Source organism: Chiroxiphia lanceolata, chromosome 1, assembly GCF_009829145.1.
Source record: "Chiroxiphia lanceolata isolate bChiLan1 chromosome 1, bChiLan1.pri, whole genome shotgun sequence".
Taxonomy (NCBI): Eukaryota; Metazoa; Chordata; class Aves; order Passeriformes; family Pipridae; genus Chiroxiphia; species Chiroxiphia lanceolata.
In genome coordinates this window covers 113,467,007-113,486,651 of record NC_045637.1, presented here as the reverse complement: position 1 = coordinate 113,486,651, position 19,645 = coordinate 113,467,007, and the positions used below count along the sequence as shown (strand labels likewise).

Sequence of the window (19,645 nt, the reverse complement as noted above, 5' to 3'; positions counted from 1 at the left end):
TTTGTCACTGATAGAGTTATTGCAATCCTCTTTAAACAACAACAACAAAAAACCTCGATCAGTTGACTTCTCCAAAACACACCCTGAATCTCCAAAGCTGTGCTTATTTCTTACTTTTGGAAAAAGGTACCACTTCTGTTCTAACAAATTCAAATGTTATTTCCCTTAAAGTCTCTCTATGGGGAGGGGCAAAAAAAGCTAGTAATTTCAAAGAAAGTAAATCAAAAGGGTTTTGATTTTCCCTGTTTCAATGCTCCTTGTAACCTCTTGTTACCCAGATTAGGTGCACTGATAAGAAACACTAACTTTTTTAAAACTCATTTAGCTTTCAGGTGAAAAGGAATAAAAAGAAATACTCAATGACAGAATACATTAAAGGAAGCCTTGTTTTTTATCTAACCTTTACAACAACAGCACTAAGTCACTAAAATGAACAATTTGGTTTAAACTTAAAGAATTTTTGTGCATTTTCATCAGCTTCACTTTGTGCTGTTATATTACTGTCTTTCAGAAAAAAAATATACAGAAATGCCAAAAAGATGCAAACTTGCTCTTCCCGGCGAGTGAATCGCACTCACTTTCACAAAACGTTCAAAGTCATCTGGGAACAAGATGCTGTGCTCGCCAGTAAATCAAACACACTGAGGTATAAAAAGGAGAACAGGAAAAAGTTCTCTGCTGCAGCAGCAATTCAAAAAAAAAACCCCAACAAAACAAAAGTTCTGCCCTCCCATATCCCCACCCACAGAACTGCAGTATGGTCAAAAAAAACAAATTCTCTACAAACACCTACTACCATTTTCTCCACTTAAAAACTTACATAGCGCCTTTTTTGGCTTAGTCTAACAGAACTCACCACACAAACCACCTAATGTGCACAGCAACACTTGTTTGTGCATGAAACCCCATTGGGGGGAAAAGAGGTAAAATGTTCTGAACTATGAGTGTGTGGGGATGGGGAGAGGGCGAGAAATTGGGGAGGGAAAGGAGGACGATGAGGTAGATAGAATTCATTTTTACAGGCTCACTCCCTGCAGAAAAGATAAGTACATTCATCTGTAAAAAAATTAAAGATGAGGTAGGTTTGAATTAATGTTGTATTTTTTCATTTTCTCTTAGAAGAATTTCCCTGAGACAGTTTCTTCCTAATTCAAACACAGATTAGAAGACGAGAATTCGATTGTTTCCAAAGTCGACCACAACAATCATGCCATCAGGGGTGACAGCTATACCTGAAGGACGGTCCATCTGACCAAAGCCGCTTCCCTGAGTGCCAAACTTGCATAAAAAGCTACCATTTGACTCAAATATCTGCACCCGGTGGTTTCTGGAGTCAGCCACGATGATGCGCCCTTCTTGATCCACCGCCACTCCCTGCGGGCGCAGGAACTGGCCATTCCCGGTGCCCTCCGAGCCCAGAAAGCGTGCTGACTGGCAATCTGGATGGATGACCAGAAGGCGATGGTTGTTGAAGTCTGTCACTACCAAGTGGCCCTCGTGATTGAAAGTCACACCTCTGGGGGAATCAAAGTGCTTCCAGAGTGCCCCTTCGAAGCCATACTTGTTAAGGAACACGCCGTCGGGCCCAAATAGCTGAATGCGATGGTTCCTCGTGTCAGAGACCAGAATCTTGCCCTCTGCGTTGACGGCCACATCCCATGGGTAATTGAATTGCCCGTTCTTCGTTCCTTTCTCCCCAAACTTCAGAATGAACTGCCCCTCAAACGTGAAGATCTGGATGCGATGATTGTCCTTGTCAGCCACAACGATCCTACGTGAAATGTCACAGGCCACGCCGGCAGGGCGATCGAACTGTCCTGGCCGGCAGCCCAGCGTGCCAAACTTGTGATGGAAGGTCCCACATGGCTTGAACACCTGGATGCGGTTATTACTGCGGTCGGCAACAATGATGTAGCCTTCTTTGTCGACGCTAACCCCCCAGGGGCGGCAAAGCTTGCCGTCGCTGTCTCCCTCGCTGCCAAAGGAGAGCCCCGGCAGCCCAATGCCTATGTAGCTGCGCCCAGACTTCACCACCACTTTGAAGGGGCTGTTCTCAATGTGTTGGTTGCACATCATCACGGACACCAGGTGCTCTCCCTCGAGCTGTGGACGGTAGCTGACTAGGTAGGTCCCATTTTGCTGATCGCTGACATCTGCCCCGAAAAGGTTTCCATCTGGGCCCATCACCACTGCAGAGATCATGTCGCCTCCTGAAAGGCGAGGCTCACCATCGTGGTCATAGCCGATCACGGTGAAAGAGGCCACTTTGCCCTGCAGCGCACGCTTGAGACCTTCCCCAGTGGCTTTGGTCAGAGGAGCAAAAGCCCCACTGCTGACAAAGCCCATTGATTTAATGGCCATATACAATGCCTGGTCAGGGGGAGTGAACATGATCCTGTCGTCTTCCTGTGGCTGGAGAAGGCCTCTCACATTCTTCAGCTCCTGCACCTGAGCCAGCATGCGGTCCCGAGCCAGAAGAATATCCATGGTACGACCCTCCTCCAGGACCTGCTGAACAGCACTAATGGTGTTATCCAGCTTGTTTAGGTTCTGACGTAACTTTTCAACTTGCAAGTAGAGTGACTTAGCCTTGACTTGACGAATCTTTTCCACCTTGCAGGGGACAGGGGAGAGAGAAAAGCACACTTACATTAGGAAAGACAGCCCACACCACAGACATTACCTAGTGTCACCCTTCTACATAAAAACAGCTGACCAGGTGTTAGAGCATGTTGACACACAGCTGCAGAACAAACCTCCAAAAGCCACAATGTAGACAAGTAGAAATGAGGAAAAGGAACTGATTATCCAAATTCAGGATTATTACTATTTCCTACCCTCCACACAAAACCATACACTCTTATCCTGCAGATCTGCCGCAGAGTGCCAGTTGAAAGGGAGAGTCACTTGCTTACTAATAAATATTTGCTTCCTCAAATGCTATTCTGTTTTCTAGTTGCAAGGTATTTGACAGATCAACTGAAAGCACATCTCATTTAGCCCCCAGGGAGAACAGAGGTTACTGCAGGCTCTCAAGAAGGAGCAGAGGCTGAGGCTTCGCTAACCAGAATTGAGACCAACCTCAGAAAGTGGGCTGTTATCACACAGAGCTGAGGCTCAGAGTCAGCATCAGCTAACGCATGTGGGCTCCTGTCATTCCCCTGCCCGCCAGCAACGTTTTCATCTGACTAGCAATACCAGACATCTATCTCCAGGGATTTTTAGGGTCCTGTTATTTTAATATTTTCTTGTAAATACTGGCAGTCATACTGAGCTCATGCTCTACAACGGGATGCTTTGTGTCACTTCAAATGACACAGAAGGTTGCTGCCAGTCCCTGTTTGGGGGACTGAAGTTTGTGCAAAAACGATTGGCTTGTAACTCCTTTATATAAGCCTCTGTTTATCTTTACTTGTGAAAAACCACTTTGGACCATCTGGCAAAGACACCTGCTTTGTGAAACTAATGAAATGCATTTGCTTTTTTGTTGCAAAAATACATTTCCTGATGTCTGAATACCTGCTTGGCTGCAGAACAATACCTGATATGTATTTTAATGAAGGAAGATTAAGAGTCTGAAGACTCTTTGGTTATGCACTGTCTAGATAACATATGTACAAGCATACTATTTCATTTAAAGTTGAGGTATGCAGGTTTTACCAAACTATTTAAAAAAAAATTAGAGAGGCTTCCTCCAAGAGATTTCCAAGACCAATTACTAATCTTAGGTCTCAGCTCAATCCTTAGACTCAGCTTTGGTATCTGAAATTGTTCATTAACACACTTGATACAAGGGCTTGGATAGCTTGTTTTGCTAGAATCATTTACCACCACCACCAAGTTTCCATCTTAAAATAATGTTTTATAACTTGAAGAAAACTTCTGTCAGTGCAGATATTACAATGAAGTGCATTTATACAACCTCTTGGGATAAAAATAGCTTAGGGGTAGCTCTTACTCCTCCTGTACTAGGAATACCTCAAAAGAGAAAGCTGCCAAGCTTCTTGGAGAAGGTTAATAGTGGAAAGTGAACTTGTCTCCCTCAATACAAAACCTCAGAAAAAGCAGTATTAGAAGTACAGTAACTCTATAAAGTGTATTTTTAATCTTGCCACTGACACTTATAAAAAGAACTGCAGAAAAACAAAACTTCTCCTGTAGGGGATTAGTCTCACTGTAGCTAGACCAGTTCCACACAATAAATTCTTACTAGACTAGATTAGCCATTTTGCTGACAACAGATATTAAACCAGAAAATTACTGTTTCAGTTAATGTTGATGGAGAAGAGGGGAGAAATGCTTTAGCAGGACGGCACTGCTTCTGGGCAGCATGTGCCTCATCAAGCACATGTACAAGCCATCCTGCCTGGCCCTGCTAGTACAGACAGCAGCCACACAGCACCTGGTTTCCAGCCACACTATGTGATGTGACTGGAGCATTCTCAGTTTACTCATAAACCTCTCCCATCTTGACCACATGTTTTTTGCTCCCCTTTAATAGTCCTAGCAATCATGTGGGTCACAGGACAAGTCAGCTTGATTCACTTATCTAAGAGTCCTAATCCTACAGTAAAGAATGTTTCTGTTCAGTTCTGCAAGTGGGACCCACAGGGCCTATCCAAGCTAATTTGTGCTAAACAAGCAGAGAAGAGCCACGACCACTAAGTTACCTTTCCAGAATAAGGAACTTGGCTGTTACTTCCTTTCCTCCTCTCAAAATACCACACATGGATCATGGTTGAAATTAGGCCATGAGCTTGGGATTGTGCAGATACTCTTGCTGGAAAGTATTCTTTTGTTATATTAGTTTAAAAAAATAATCAGAGAGAAGACACTACCTTGATTAAGAGTAAAGGTTTGTAGCTATGGGCACAATGAAAGTTAGTCTCACAGAATTTCTACTAGTCTTTTTTTTAAAAAAAAGGACAACATACACAGCTTTGCTCCTGTCCTTTATGAGAAGTGGACTGGAAAACTCAAACACTATATACCTAATTCTACAGCAACACATTAAAGATGTTTTGAAGAGTTTCTTTAAACATGGTGTTTAAAGAGGATCTCCTCCCTGGTCAGCTGCTGAGCCAGCAGGGGGAGTGCCCACCTCATGTGTGGGGCTGCTCTGAGGATACAGCAGCCTCTACAAAAACCTCCAGCACAATATCAACCAGGGCCAAAACCCAGCACCCTGCTACCTACAGAAAAAATAATTCATGGTAAATTGTAGTGTTTCGATTCAGTTTTCCTTGGATATCAGATTCTGACCATATACTAGTTTAAGTACTTTTTCAGTTTGAAAAGGCACTTGTCAGCAGTACAAGCCACAAATGTAAGGGTGCATACCTTCCAGAGCAGCTCACACTCCCGCTCTTCCAAGGCCTTCTTATGTCTAGTAGTCACGACTTTGACTTCAGACTGTACCACCTTCGCTTTCATCTCAACCTGCTCCGCCACAGCCTGGGCCTGTTCAATACTCAGCTGTGGAGAAAAAAAAGACAAACACACTTAAGGCTCAACCAAACCAATTAAAAATGCATCAGAAGACTGCTGCTTACATTTCACTACACCTTCAAGTGAAGGCATAAAGTGACAACTCTTACTTTCTTATCAGGCCTTCACCTTTGTCATACACTGGAGCCTAAAGACTGACATAATTTTTTAAATACATCTATTACATGGAGTTTACACCTTCGATGTATCATGGATCAACACCCTAGGACTAAATTCCCTGTGCAATTCCAGCAAGCAGCTAGTATGGCAAACAAGAGAATGGCACAGAAATTCATACTAATGTTTTACTACATATAGAGAACCCAGTTTGTCTATTCCCTCCAAATAGTTTAGACTCTCACTGTGTGATGGGTCTGCTTCCAGTAAGAAATTACACTGTAGGGGAACAGACTATGTTGTCTATGTATCTGAAATACCCGTAACAGAACCTGAAGTTAATCAATTTTAAAAGAAAAAACAAAGATCAGACGGTTATCATTAAAAAGCAGTTATACAGTTGTTTACAACTGAGAGACCAAATTCTTTCTAGTGTAACCTCACAATACTAGTATTTGAAAAACATTCTGTAGTAGTATTTTGCAAATATGCATAATGCGCCTGAAAGGAATACATCTCTCTTCTCCTCTCAAACTAAGAACTGTTTCCTCAAAAAATCCTTCCCAAACTACTCCCAGTTTCATAGAATATTACAGAAAGTGGCATAAAATCAAATAAAAAAGCAGGCAAATCCTATCTTTTTCTTACTCATCTGAGGAATTAGTCCATTTCATAACTAGAGGTAGACCTCAACCTGCCTTCTCACAGTTTCTGGCAGGCAAATTTGACTTAATATTTAAAGTTGACAAAAAATTAAAATCTCATCACACATTTAGCAAATGAAGTCAGAAATGGCCCCAGATTAAGGCTTTGTAAGAGCCAGTAAGACTCAGGCCTAGCTGGAAGAGTCCACATGTAAGAACACTGTGCCTCTATCACCTCTGCTTTGCCATTCAAATACAGAACCTGCTTTTACTGCAGGGAAAAGGTATGCACTTCTTCCAAAACAGACCTGGATTCCCATCAAGTAGGGCAAAATCTCCCCATTCTCTTACAAAGAGAAAGATGCATCTCCTTGAGAAGTGTTGTGCTATCCAGTCATATTCCAGTTCTAACAAGAATGTCTGTGAAAGCATGAAAGTCTGGGTTACTTATTTGTGCTTTGTGTATAGCAGTACCCATTAGAACCATGATCTGTGTATATGCTTCCTTCATACCTTACAGATAAGAGCAATCCCAACTTCCCTTGTGATTCTCTACTAAAACCAGAGTCCACCTTTCAAGAACTCCACCATAGCAGGAGAGGTAGCAATTCCCCATGGATGCTGCAATCTTTCAACTTTAGGAACCAGTTATGGGTAGGGCAAGTAGCTACACTCAATAGCACAAGGTTGTCCATCAACAATTCATCTCATCATCTGAATTTATTTTTACTTGCCCAAGTATGAACAGCTCAGATCAGTGAGAGATGCCCAAAATACTAAAGCTCTAATATTGTCCAGGATATTAGCAAAGTTTTGGTAAAATTCAGATGATTCTGGACTCTGCCCATTTAGGCTAGAACAGCCTAGGAAGGATGACCAGCTGACCAAATATGTAGAGGTATGGTGGGGGGAACAGCAATAGGTAAGTTATCTATATTTGAAGCAAAAGCCAAGAGCATTAAGTATAACTTTTGGGAGCCTACTTTACATGGAAATCCCTTGTTCACTTTGATTCCTGTAAGATGTCAGAGTTCTGCCACGAAAACTCACTCCTGCTGTTCTGCAGGCATTTCCTGTGTGGAACTTGTCTCAGAGAGGTCAACTTTTTAGGAAACAAGCTAAGCAGCAGTGTTTCTTGTTCTGGTTAAACACCACAGAATCTTTTTAATAACTTCTTGTAAAGAAAAACTGCTTTTATGATGCACTCTCCTCATGGCATGTCAGGATTTTTCCAGCGCTAGTGAATAAGATGGTCAACCAGTTCACATGCTTGGGAGATAGAAGGCAAGGCCTGTGTTTAGCCAAGAATTGTGCTGAGTTATTGAATCTGAGATGGAGAACAACTGCTTTGTTTATTGCTGTTGGCCAATACAGTAAATCGCCTATCTGCAGCTGTGCCTATTCACTTGTGGCTTCTCGGGGTTCCAAAGACAGCCAATACCACTCCTCATTTTGTTAGAGATGTCACCAGTGCCTTGTGTTTGTTAAAAACAAGTAAAACACTTCGCAATGTATCTTGTAGACTTTAGGGTTGAAAATGGTATTTCTAATTCCTCAGAGTAAAATTTAAGTAGCAACAGTGCTTATGCAGGTGATATGTTCCAGAGGGCCACAACACAAGGAAACTTCGCACACGGAGCTTCCGGTGGAGCCGACAAAACTGTTCTCGTGAAGGAAAGCAGTGTGGACATCCATTACTAGCTATTGCTACCAGCACATTTCAGTTTTGAGTAACAGGTGAAAGGCAAAGTTGTATTGGAACCCAGGCATCCTTTGCAAGCTCCCTTTAGGTGGGCACCTCTGTGAGATCCCCTTCATCTACATTTTTTTGCCTGAGGGAAACAGTAGTAATGATCTTACTACAGTGACTCTGACACAGCTATTGATGCTACAACACAAATCTATGAATAAACCAACTGCAAGAGTCAGAAGAAGAAAAGTAGCATTGTAGAACTTGGCTGCTCTTCTGGATGTCTGTCTGGGCTGACCACAGAAGGGACCAAATCAGGATTTGCCAGTCAGTTTTCACACTTCCTGTCTGCTGTTGGACATTAGGAAATGGACCCTCAAGTTACAAAAAACTTCCTACAATTTCATGTTAACTTCAACATTCCCATGGAATATTTAGTGTTCTAGAAATATCGCTGCTCCAAGTTTTTGCTACTGGTTCTTTAAATTAAAAATTATGATCAGAAACATATAACACTTCAGGAGAAGGAAAAAACTATTACAAAGCTTGTGCTCTGACAGACTACAAACAAGAACAGAGTGACTTTGAGGGTGCTGATGCTCTCACTGCATGGTTTCCACTGTCCAATACTCAAACTAAATCAGTACGTCCACAGTTACGTCCACATAGCACACAGTTATTTGAAGAGGCTACCTCAGGTCTCTGAAACAGCAGAGCCTGTTAATCCAGATGCTGAGCCATGATGATAGATTACATCAATTCAGTTCCGAAAATTATCCAACTGAACAAACTGCAGCACAACACGCCACTGTACCAGCACCGTGAGACATGTTAAGGCTGCTTACAGTAACTGTATTGCAATGCTGGCTTGCATGAACATTTTTGAAAAGGTCCCTAGGGTTTTTTTATTCCATCCATCTGGAGAAGGATGCATAATTTCTCACGCATGAATTCCTATATTTAAGTCTCCTATTTTAAGTTTTCCAGCAAAGGTGCAAACACTGGAGAGAAAATTCAAACTTAAAAGCAGATTTTGTTTTCTTCTGAGGAATTCTTCATTATTTCAGGGGTGAATGGACCACAGGTATTGGCTAAAGAATCTTAACTATACACTTCACTACATCACTAGGGAGGATTTACACTTCAAGGAATTTAAGACTAAGTTATCCCTGCTTAAGGGGGGAAAAAAGCTGAGATGCCTATTCATTAACAAACTCCTCTCTGGCTTTTAAAAGCACATTAAATAATAATAAAAAGAAAAAAAAAACCAAAACAAAGAACCAAACCACTCAAGGAAACCTTTTGGTATGTCTCAAGCTATCCCTCTTCCACCAAATGGAAGGTGTTCTAGCCATAAATGGTTTGTTTTCAGTTCCTTATGGTAACAAAAAGATACAATGGGCTTGTTTCACTAAGTTTCCAGTTACTTATCACTGTTTCAGAGCAGGGTAAAACCAGGACATAACAGCAGTCTTCCTTCAGCATCAAGAACTGGATATAAATTTCCTAATGTTCTTATACTAGAAAAATTAACTGGAAGATCCTACAGAGTATAGTTACAGTAAAGACACTAGTATTAACAAGTTTAGCAGTGCATTTGCAGTAATACTGGTGTAGATATAGCACAAATCACAGTAGCTGGACCAATTTACATGTTTCAGCCTAATAAGCATTAAACACTAAACCATTCTTAAAGTTCCCCACAAAGACAATTTTAAAAGAAGCTTTGATGGAGGGACAATCATTTTGGTTTGTATGGCAAGAACAGACTTTTTGCCTACAGTTTTAGGCAGAACAGTAGTTTGGACAGTGAAACACATCAAATTCATCTTCCCCGATAACCATCTGCTCATATGCTGCACTAAGGAACCCACTGAAATATAACACAAAACAATAACTAGAAGTACGAAGAAATTCAGCCTCTATTGATAAAAATCCCAGATTTAGAAAAGCACAATTGACTCCATTTTGTTTACAAAGTTTCATTTCAGATTCTCAAACCCGCAAACCTGACTTCAAAGCCACACACAAGGGGGCCTGAGCTAACTCAAAGTGACAACCCAAAAACGATCTCTTGCAGCACAGCAGTGCCATCCTTCTCAGGTATCGACCTCCCAGCAGCACAAATCCATATGGCAACCCACAGGGAAGCTTCCACTGAAGGGCAGAGGCTCAAGGCAACAGATCAGCTTCCTCTTCTGGCTGGCTGAGTTTCTTACAGTATCCCCTCGCCCCCCATAAAGACATTAATCTATTTCATACCACCTCCTCCACAATTTGGGAGGGAAGAGGCATTGCCTTAATGTCTGACCTGCCTTACCACCCGCTCCTAAGCTTTTCATGACGGTAGATAAGAGAGTAGCTCCCACTATGTTCTGCACATGACCAGTCTCACTGGTCAGTGAGAAGCTTGCACTGTCAAACATCCCAGCAAAACCAATTATAGGCTCAGCTATAAAGGAATTTGCTTGTTTTCCAACAAAACCACTTTTAAGACAACTGAGATGAATAAATCAGATCTTACTGTAATATGTTCACCTGGAAAATTAACCCTAAATGGGAGTGAGTACTCAGTGCTTTACTGTTAGGCAAGTGCATTAGATTACACGCATACATACATACATATATACAGTTACACATGTATAGATGTATTTTAAGAACGTGACATTTTGAAGAAGCCATCTATCTTTCATCATAACAGATTTACGTTCAGTTTGTGACCTAGTCCTTGGAAAAAAATCTGAAAGAAGACAGCTAAGTGTGCACTTTCATGAGGTAAAACAAGGCAGCAGGACATGCTCCCTGCACAGAAAGGCAGCAAGCAGTCCTGATTCCTCCCACCTCATTAATCCAATGTCAGCTTTGGCTTTCATATCATCCTATGAATCCATCTGAGTCTCTGAAAAGGCTGGAAAAGTATCCCAGCAAGGAGGATAGTTTTCCACTGAGATAAGAAAGAGGTCCTACAAGCAACTGAGTTGGGTGTTTCTGCTTCATTCCCTGGCACCATCAACAGTCCTTGTAGCACTACTGTGAATCAGCCAGGGGGCTGAACCAGCCAAAAATTAATCCCACGGAAAGGTTACCCATTCAGCTGGATCAACTCACCACACAGGCACACAACCACAAATTCTTGTGTTAGGGACAGGCTTAGAAATGCATGATTCTGACCATCGTGGTACAGGGAAGCAGAGAAAGCTTTCCATTGCTACAGAATTTCACTGAGAAAAAAAAAGAGCAAGGCACTTGCTATCAAGGCTTGCTATTTCTTACAGAGGACTTCAACTCCTTTGAAAAGTGAGGTTTGGACTTTTCTGGAGTGACAGACTACATCAGGCTTCAGTGGATCAAGAGGCTGAAATGTATCCCAACTCACAGCAAATTTTTTAAGTCTGAAAAACAATCTTTCCTCCAAAGCCACAGGAAGAGTTTAAATAAACATTTCTTCCTAAAAGCCTTCAACTTTGGTTAACCAGATACTCTCCAGCCAGTTGACTCATGGCTTGATTTCCTCTCTCCTGCAACGCCCTTCAAATTCCACCTTTTCCCCTTTACTCTCAACTACCCCTCCTCATCCATCCTCAACATCTCATGTCAGGGGAGCTATCACTTTCAGAGCCTATTAAGAGTTTCTAGTATAGCATTATGAATCAGTCAAACTAAGAAGTGTTACTACAACATATTACTTTTCAAGCCTCTTAGAGCTCCAGTCTAAGAGGAGCTCTAAAGTAATATGTTCCTCATATTACAGCTTGTACTGGCATTTAATTCTCTGTTGACTATTTCCATGCTTTAAGAAAACCACACAAGCCAATTTCTTTTAATTTAGAGTCTAGTTAACTTCAGAGTTTGTTTCAAATTCATGTTGACATGCTGTCTTCCTCCCTAGGATAAACTTATAGATTCACAGTCCTGTTGTCCCAACAAGGAAAGTTCTGCTTTATGTAAACTTGATGCAGTTTCATTGCATCAACCCTTTGAATTGGGCACCCTTGATTTTAAGTCACATGCTCTTCTAGTTGCTGCTGATGTTGCTTCAGCAGTAGCTGTCTAGAACTGAACAATATTCCCATTCCTGCATATGCACATACAGATTACCACCCCCTCAAATTTATAATGATCTGTTTGCTGACTACCCTTCTTCTTTACAGTGATCCAGATTAAAAAGCCCACTAAACCAATAAAACAACTCAGCTCTTGAAAGCATGGTTCATTTTACAGATCTTTACAAGACGCCCATTTAACACTTCCAAGATAGCCTCTTCACCTGGATGGGCTGTAGTGACACCAGGGCAAAACTGTACAAACTTAAGTTCAGTAGAACTGCTTGTTCGAGTTACATGAACATAACCAGTACCTTTTATCTGCCCCATCAATGCAATAATCAGCTCACCACAATGGCAGGAGCCTCCACCATAAAAGCCAGAAGAAAATGGGGAAGGACTGTGCAAAGTAAACTCGGTAGGAAGGAAACCAGGCACAAGAGCATTCATGCAATACTAGCAGAGTGGTACTCAGTGCTATCCCTGCTCGTTTTTACTCCAAGGCACAGTCCCTTCTTCAGGGATTTAGCCTCACCTGTTAGATGATTATAAGCCCTGGAGGTCAAAAGCCATAATTTAATTACTAACAGACAAGCCCTTGTCTAGGACAGCCTGGAGAAATTCAGAACACTGCACCACTGCACTGAACGCTGATGGTCTTTAAACTAGCACAATCCCTTCCTTCTTGCTCATTTTGGGGACATGTGGGATATTTTGGGGACAGTATGGATACTGCTGGCGAGCCTTATGATTCAGATTAAAACAAATCTTGGAAGAAATTAAGTTTTGCAGGACTCTGCCTTAAGGTGGAGTTTTAAATTAACCACCCACCTGCAAAAACTTGGTGTTTACTGTTCTGTTGTAACAAGTTAACATTGCAAGCTAAATGGAGACACCAACAACTGTTTACTATCTATACCATCAAGTATTATTTCATTCCACAGAGGTAAAGACTAATGAGCAAAGTGTTAGCTGCTCCTGTCCCATGGAACAAGTTTACTTCCCTCATCTACTAGAAAGCAGTGGCAGGTGGACAGTGAGCTTTGGCCTGTTTTAATTATTGTTTATACCATGTATGTGCCAGGAAAGCACACCTAATTCAGAAAGTTAGTCTACTTCCTATCCATGACATTCTACAAATGTTTACTCAAAAAAATCTTATTAGTTAAAGCACATAAAACTGTTGAGTTTTGTTATATCCAGCTCAAGTTTAGAACATGAGATTCACAAAACTACAAGGCAGTAGGTATGAAGTTTCCCACTATGCTTTCCAGATCCAAAGTGTATCTATACAAAGAAAATTACTGCTAGTATCATAGTAGTTACTGCTAGGTATTACTCAGCAAAAGTTAGTATCTACACGCCACTGCAGTTTAATTCCCTGTGTAAATTCCTTTTCTAGTTTGAAGCACTATACTACTCTCATTCCAGATATTTATATTTGCATTATTAAACATAGTTGAGGTAGAATAGAATAACAGGCATGCTATGCGTCTGTGTGTGCAGAGTAATCCTTGAACGGAGATAGCTCTAGAGGGTCTCTGCACATGCAGGTTAGAAATTTCACACTAATTCCAACAGCTGATTAGTATTTCGTATTTGGTGGCAACACTTAAGACATAACCAGTCAAAGGTAGTTCAAGTGCTAGATGCTGTACAGGCAGGAAAGATGTTAAAAAGAAGTCTTCGTGCTAAAAACAAAACCAGGTTTGGCACCGCTATACAAGACCAGAGCTTTCTTCAAAATGCTTCACGGCCAAGTGCATTTGTACAGAGCTTCATATATATTGTGATTTACATGACAGGATTATGCTGCAAGAATGCAAAACTCATAACAGCACTTTATTTTCAGCTCCACCACCACTTCTGTCAGAGATCTGAGAAAACAGAAGGGGTGAGAAGACTGACAGCAGAAGCAGAGAGCTTTTTGCCTTGACACCTTGCCCTGTAACAGACAAGCTGTGGTGGGGGGAGAAGGAGGGGGAAATAAAGTACTCAAGTTGGGAGTATCTTACTTGAATAGCCTGTCGTCCTTGCTGAGCATCTGCCAGGAGCTGAATGGTGAGAGTCCTGGAATCCTGCAGGGCATCTTGGAGGTAGATAAAGCTGTGACCCACATGACGTCCCATGGTACATTCACGACATATGGGGACAGAACAGGTATCACAGTAGAAATGCAGTACCTGTAAGGAGGAAAAAAGAAATCTGTATCATTATTTAATGAAGAATTAAAAAGAAAACAGAACCAGAATGTAAAAAAATCCAAAAGCTCAACTATAAAGGGGATGGTTAGAGCCAGTAGCAATAGGCAAAGACCTCACAATAGTTCCTCCACAGAGGAAGAACTATCCTTCCCAGTAAACTCCAAATCATACCCTAACAGTTAGATGGAAGTATCCTTGTTTTCTTTGCAATACAATAGTAGGAAGAGTGTCCACAACAGCTCCACTTAAGAGCGGAAGCCATCTGCCAACACTTGCAGATTGGAGATGCCATCTAAGGCAAGTTTCAGGTGAAGACTTTTCCTGCATAAACAAACACCACAGTCTCTTAAGTGGGTCATTCAATAATCAATACACTGGAGAACCACAGCACCAGCACTCCCACTCCCCAAGAAAGAGAAAACAAAATCATGCATGCAGAAAACCATCCTCTGTGTTTTCAAAATATGCAAATCCCTTATGTCCAGGGCAGTGACAATATTAGGCAAAACTGCCCCCCTGCCACTCCCAACAGCAATGATGGTGTTTCCATGCTAGTGATGCTTCAAGATGCTCGAGTTGGAAGAGACTGGAACCTTAGCATGCCCATCATTTGAATGCCACAGTGAACTGTGGGTAACCACTAATACCCTATTCTATTCAAAAAGCATTTACAAACCCTACAGTCAAATTACAATGAAAGTCTTACACCAAGAATCCAGCCCAGAAAGCTGGATTCATTCATCAGCTATAACTGCTTCCATTCCATCCAGTAGAGGGAAGTAGCACACAGAATTAGCATCTTCCACGGACATGTATTTTCTTACAGGGGAGCAGAAGCCAGCTGTATTGTTTTTTGTTTTCAAAGATGCAAATGAACGAGTACAACACTTCAACATGAGAAAGTTCTGTATTGAAGTCTTGCCCTTAACTACATACACTGCTTTTCTCAACAGCGTAACGTCAGAAAATCTAGATTATCGTGGAAGAGTACAATGTTACAAGGTTTTGTTCTACAAACAGCTTTTCCATCACCAGATATTTCAAGTCCACCTCACAGAAAGGAGCAAGAGCAGAACAAAGATTGGACATGTGTTTGATATGCCTGTCTTCTCCCAGCTGTCATCCAGACACTCCCAATTCCAGCTAGCAGTTTGTGATATGGTGCATAACATCCCCCTTTCTGTTCTCCCTCAAAAGGAAGGGGAAGGACAGGACAGGTGATTCTCTTGGACTGCCTGTGCTGCATAAAGTGACATTTTAAGCTCCTGTAAGTGCAACAGCTGAAGTGGTATATGGATTAATTTCTCAAAGGGTTATGTGTGCGTTTGTGCACATATGTCAGATTTTACTAAAACTCCTTGTTTTTCTTAAAGTTAAGTTTTACTGTAGGGAAAAAGAAAGGACTTATGTTTTGCTTCTGTTCAAATAGTAAACCCTCAAGCAGTATCTCCGAATCTCTGACTTTACCAAGTAAAAAGTTGCCTTGGCTCCAAAATGCATTGCTCAAATGCATCATCTTCCTCAACTAGAGGCCTCCTTGTCTCTATGTGGCAGTTGTCTAAATCTGTGTACAATGTTCACTTGCACATGTAGTTCTGTAATTTTTCTGTTGAAATTACAGGGAACTTCTATTACATATGCCCAAATAACTCCACTTAGACAACTGAGAAGTTGAGAGAGAATGAAAACCAAGACAGGGTATCAAGTTAAAGTCATATGAATCTGATATACTTTAAAAACATACAGCAGGGATTTGGGGCCTCAGTCAAATAGAGCAGCTGAAAGGAAAATGGTGACCATATGATAGAAGACCAGAAGCAAATCAAATCTGTTATTAGTCCTCCACAATAGTCAATACCAGAAGCAAAAGCTTGGTCACTCCTGCTGCAAGGAGTCACACCAGGCACTCCTGCTGAAAGGTAACAGCATCCACTGGGACAAAGAAAAACCGAGTTTTTGCCTCTTGTCACCCACCAAAATGTGGTGGGAAATATTACTCTTAAATTTAGAATGAAGAGTGACAAGAGCCATAATCTCATTTCAGAAATATGTAGATTACATAGGACATGGCAGGGGAAGGTCTTGGGTAAATACTACAGAGCCATTGATAAAGCCTCACATTTGTTTCTTTGTAAAACAAAACCAGTAAAAACAACCTAGATTTAATCTAAGAGCAAAAGAGTTAACAGGCAAAAAGAAGCATACTGTGATGGATGGACCTCCATCATTACACTGTTACCTTAAACATACATAGGCGAAAGCACAAATGCGTTACCCCTACTGCTCTCAGTGGGGTAGGGAGCTAGTCACCAGAAGAGAATTTAAAGCCAGCCAGCTTCAAGATGAACTAGCAACTCCTCAGAAACTCCTTTCTGCACACAAAGACTACAACAGAATCCCCAAACTTGGCAGAGGTACAAGGGCAAGTCTCCTGTGGTCATCTCACATACTTGTCAGGAGCATCCAACATGCTGCACATCAGCTTTACCCAGCAAAGGGGGCACGCTCCCAGAGAATAAAACTGCGAAGTCCCCAGATGTGCAGGGTACAACAGGGAGGGAGATTTGTGCCAGCTGGGCTAAGGGGCTTGGGCACAGCATCCAGCTTGCCTGCGCTTCCAACCACAACCAGGCACTTACTGTTAAACTCAAGCCTGCTCACATCCCAGTCCCTAGGTCATGGCCACAAAGGTCACATACTGCTAGATTAAGTTTCTGCGCCTGTTTCTAAATGGGGGGAGGGGGAAGGGAAGAGGGAGGAGAGGAAGCCAAATCTCCCCCTTTACCCCCCACCCACCAAACAAGCAACTCCCTGTAAAAATCATACCAACAATATATGTAGGGCAATCCACAAATGTGTTCTCAGCTCAGATCTGATGCACGTACAGCGTACCTAAAATGTTGGCAGAGTTTCCCCTTCTTCCAATTTCAGCAATGTGAGAAGGCCACCCTACATTTCATTTGCACTGTTACTATAGCATCATCCTGCTCTTCCTATGCTCATTGTAAGACAAATAACAGGACTCATATTTAAGTGTGGATAGGCAGGAATAGTAGGAGGAAATGGAAGAGTAATACTAGGCCTTCCTTAGCAGACATCAACTTATAATACTCAGCTTTAAATAAAAAAAAAATAATCCCCAAATACCCTAAAAAAAAAAACCACAAACAAAAAACCAACCACCCAGAAAAGACAAAACAAACAAACCCCACATAACAGTACTTCAGAGGAAAGTCCTGTAAGTTCCCCCCTCCATATCTGAAGAGGTAAAGATGATACAAAACAAGAGATCTATCAAGCTGTAAATTAACTATTGTCCTGTTAATTTCACTATTTACCCAAACGTATGAAAAAATGGTTTATAAGCAAACACCTTCAAATAATGCTTGTTTTTCCAAACCATGCAAATGTTCTGATGGGCAGCAAGGAAAAAAAGGAGAAAGCAGAGACAGACTTCTCCTTTCAAAAAAATTAACAACAGTGTGAATTGCATTTCATGAATTCTTTCTTTCTGTAGTATTCTTAAGTAATTAAGTAAAAATATAATTAAGATAAAAACCGCTGCCTTTCCAACACCCATTTTGTTAACGATCCAGTAAGGTGAAGAAGATTAATAAGCAAGTTAAGTAGTTTTTTTTTTTTAAACTGCTCCACTACATTAATTAGTATTTTAGAATTTCCAACAGAATTAAATGAAGATAGAAGTCAGAAGGAAGAGGGGACTAGTTTTAGAGATAGTTAAAAGTGATTTATTTTAAAATAAATCAGCTGTGGGTTGATTACTTCCCAAACAGGAAATATTTCCTGAATTGGTGGCATACAATTTTAGACACAAAACAATAAAGGGAGCCTACTTCAATTTAAACAGAATCAGTGAACCATGTTACAGGGCTATTCATCTTTTACAGCCACAGCAGCCCAAGAAATACAACAGCAAGGCCATAAATGTGATTGCTTCAGGAAAGGCTGTACAGTGCACCGTAAAAACATTTTACAACAGCAGGAATTCCTGGGTGTCGCTCTCCCCATTTTTTGGTCCATCTGCTTTCAAAGGGGGCAGGGGGATGGGCGGAGATGTTGTTAAACGTCCCCCGGGACTGCACAGCAATCAATCATCATCTGATGAATGGCCACTAAAGTTAAACCCTGACCCCACTCCACAATTCCCACACCAGCCCTTCTCTCCTTACTGTTGACCAGCTTCCAGCATGCCCCTCCACCTTCCAGCCCTCACCAAAATTTCCCAAATACCAAGCCCAGACAAAAGCAATGGAATGTAGTAGGCACCATGACAGAGGAGAATTCAGCAGAAACAGCATCTGAGGAGGCTTATCCTTAACCTGTGTTTAAATAAGTGTTCTTTCAGCAATACTCACAGTGCCCTTCTCCTCCCAGCTAGAAAACACTTAATTTCTCTCATTTTCAGAGCTTGCATGCAACCAATCGACAGTAAAGCATGGGGAATCTAGTCACGTAAAAAACATTTGTTTCTGTCATGACTTTTCAGTGTCTTGCAAGGATTTTATTTAAGCCTACAGTGTTAAGAATTTGTGTAAGGCAACAACACATAAGGTCACATTACTTTTAAAATGCAAGTCTCATGCTCTAAAAAGCTACCCTGTAATCTTAACCAACAATAAAAAAAACCCTACAGACAAAACAGTGGCCTCTTGGTTTCTACTTCTGGAAAAGTTTCAGTATGGCACTTGTAGGTTAACTTAGTTTTATTTTATGATTCCCCCCCAAAAAAGAAGTCATACTTACCATAGCTGGTTTAAAGTTTTCCATTACTGAAGGTGTTTTATTATCAAGTTCCCTTGACAGTAACTCAAACACCAGTGGCTTTGTTAGGTAGTGTGTAAGGCTTAGATGACTGGGTTTAGTAAAAAGTAGTGTTCCAATGAATTCTGGTCCTACTTCCTTAGCACTTTGGGTGTTTTTCTGCTTCCCTCCCTGGAGAAAAAGCTGCTTCCCTGCATGCAGCAATTTTTTTTTTCCCCCCTAACAGCATATAAATGAACCAGTCATCCTGGGCCGCGTAGAGTTTGGTACAGATAATTGTTGCAGGTTTAAGTGAAAATAGGTAATATTTTCACTCTGTAGGAAGCTGGTCCTTAGCTTTCACTTTAAATGGTAATTTGTGACAATTAGCTTGCTTCACACCACAATGAGAGTAGTATTTTAGGAACCTTAACTTCTGCACTGATATAACTCTTGAAATTTTAATGCTAAATATAAAGACTAAAGAGATGAACAAGTAATGTGATACACATCACAGCTACAGGCTGTTTCCCAGTATACCTGAAACATGTGGTATCCAGAGATACCTAAAACCCTCACATTTCTGTGTACCAGTTAGTGATCAAATTGCTCTTAGAACTTGTATTTTAACTTGATGCTCTGGTGTAGAAGAGACTGGCTTAACACCAATCTTCCTCATTGCATCCAGTGGTAATGGGA

General features: G+C 41.3%; 1 protein-coding gene across 1 annotated transcript in view; it reads right to left on the bottom strand.

The window, feature by feature from the left end:
- Positions 1 to 749: 749 nt before the first annotated feature.
- Positions 750 to 19,645, bottom strand: part of TRIM71 (tripartite motif containing 71) — a 54,531-nt gene continuing 35,635 nt past the window's right edge. The window contains exons 2-4 of the mRNA XM_032698624.1: positions 13,997 to 14,164; positions 5,341 to 5,475; positions 750 to 2,613 (exon numbers count right to left, since the gene is read on the bottom strand). Coding sequence (XP_032554515.1) covers positions 1,162 to 2,613; positions 5,341 to 5,475; positions 13,997 to 14,164 — 1,755 coding nt within the window. The 3' untranslated portion in view covers positions 750 to 1,161. The remainder of the gene's footprint in view (positions 2,614 to 5,340; positions 5,476 to 13,996; positions 14,165 to 19,645) is intronic.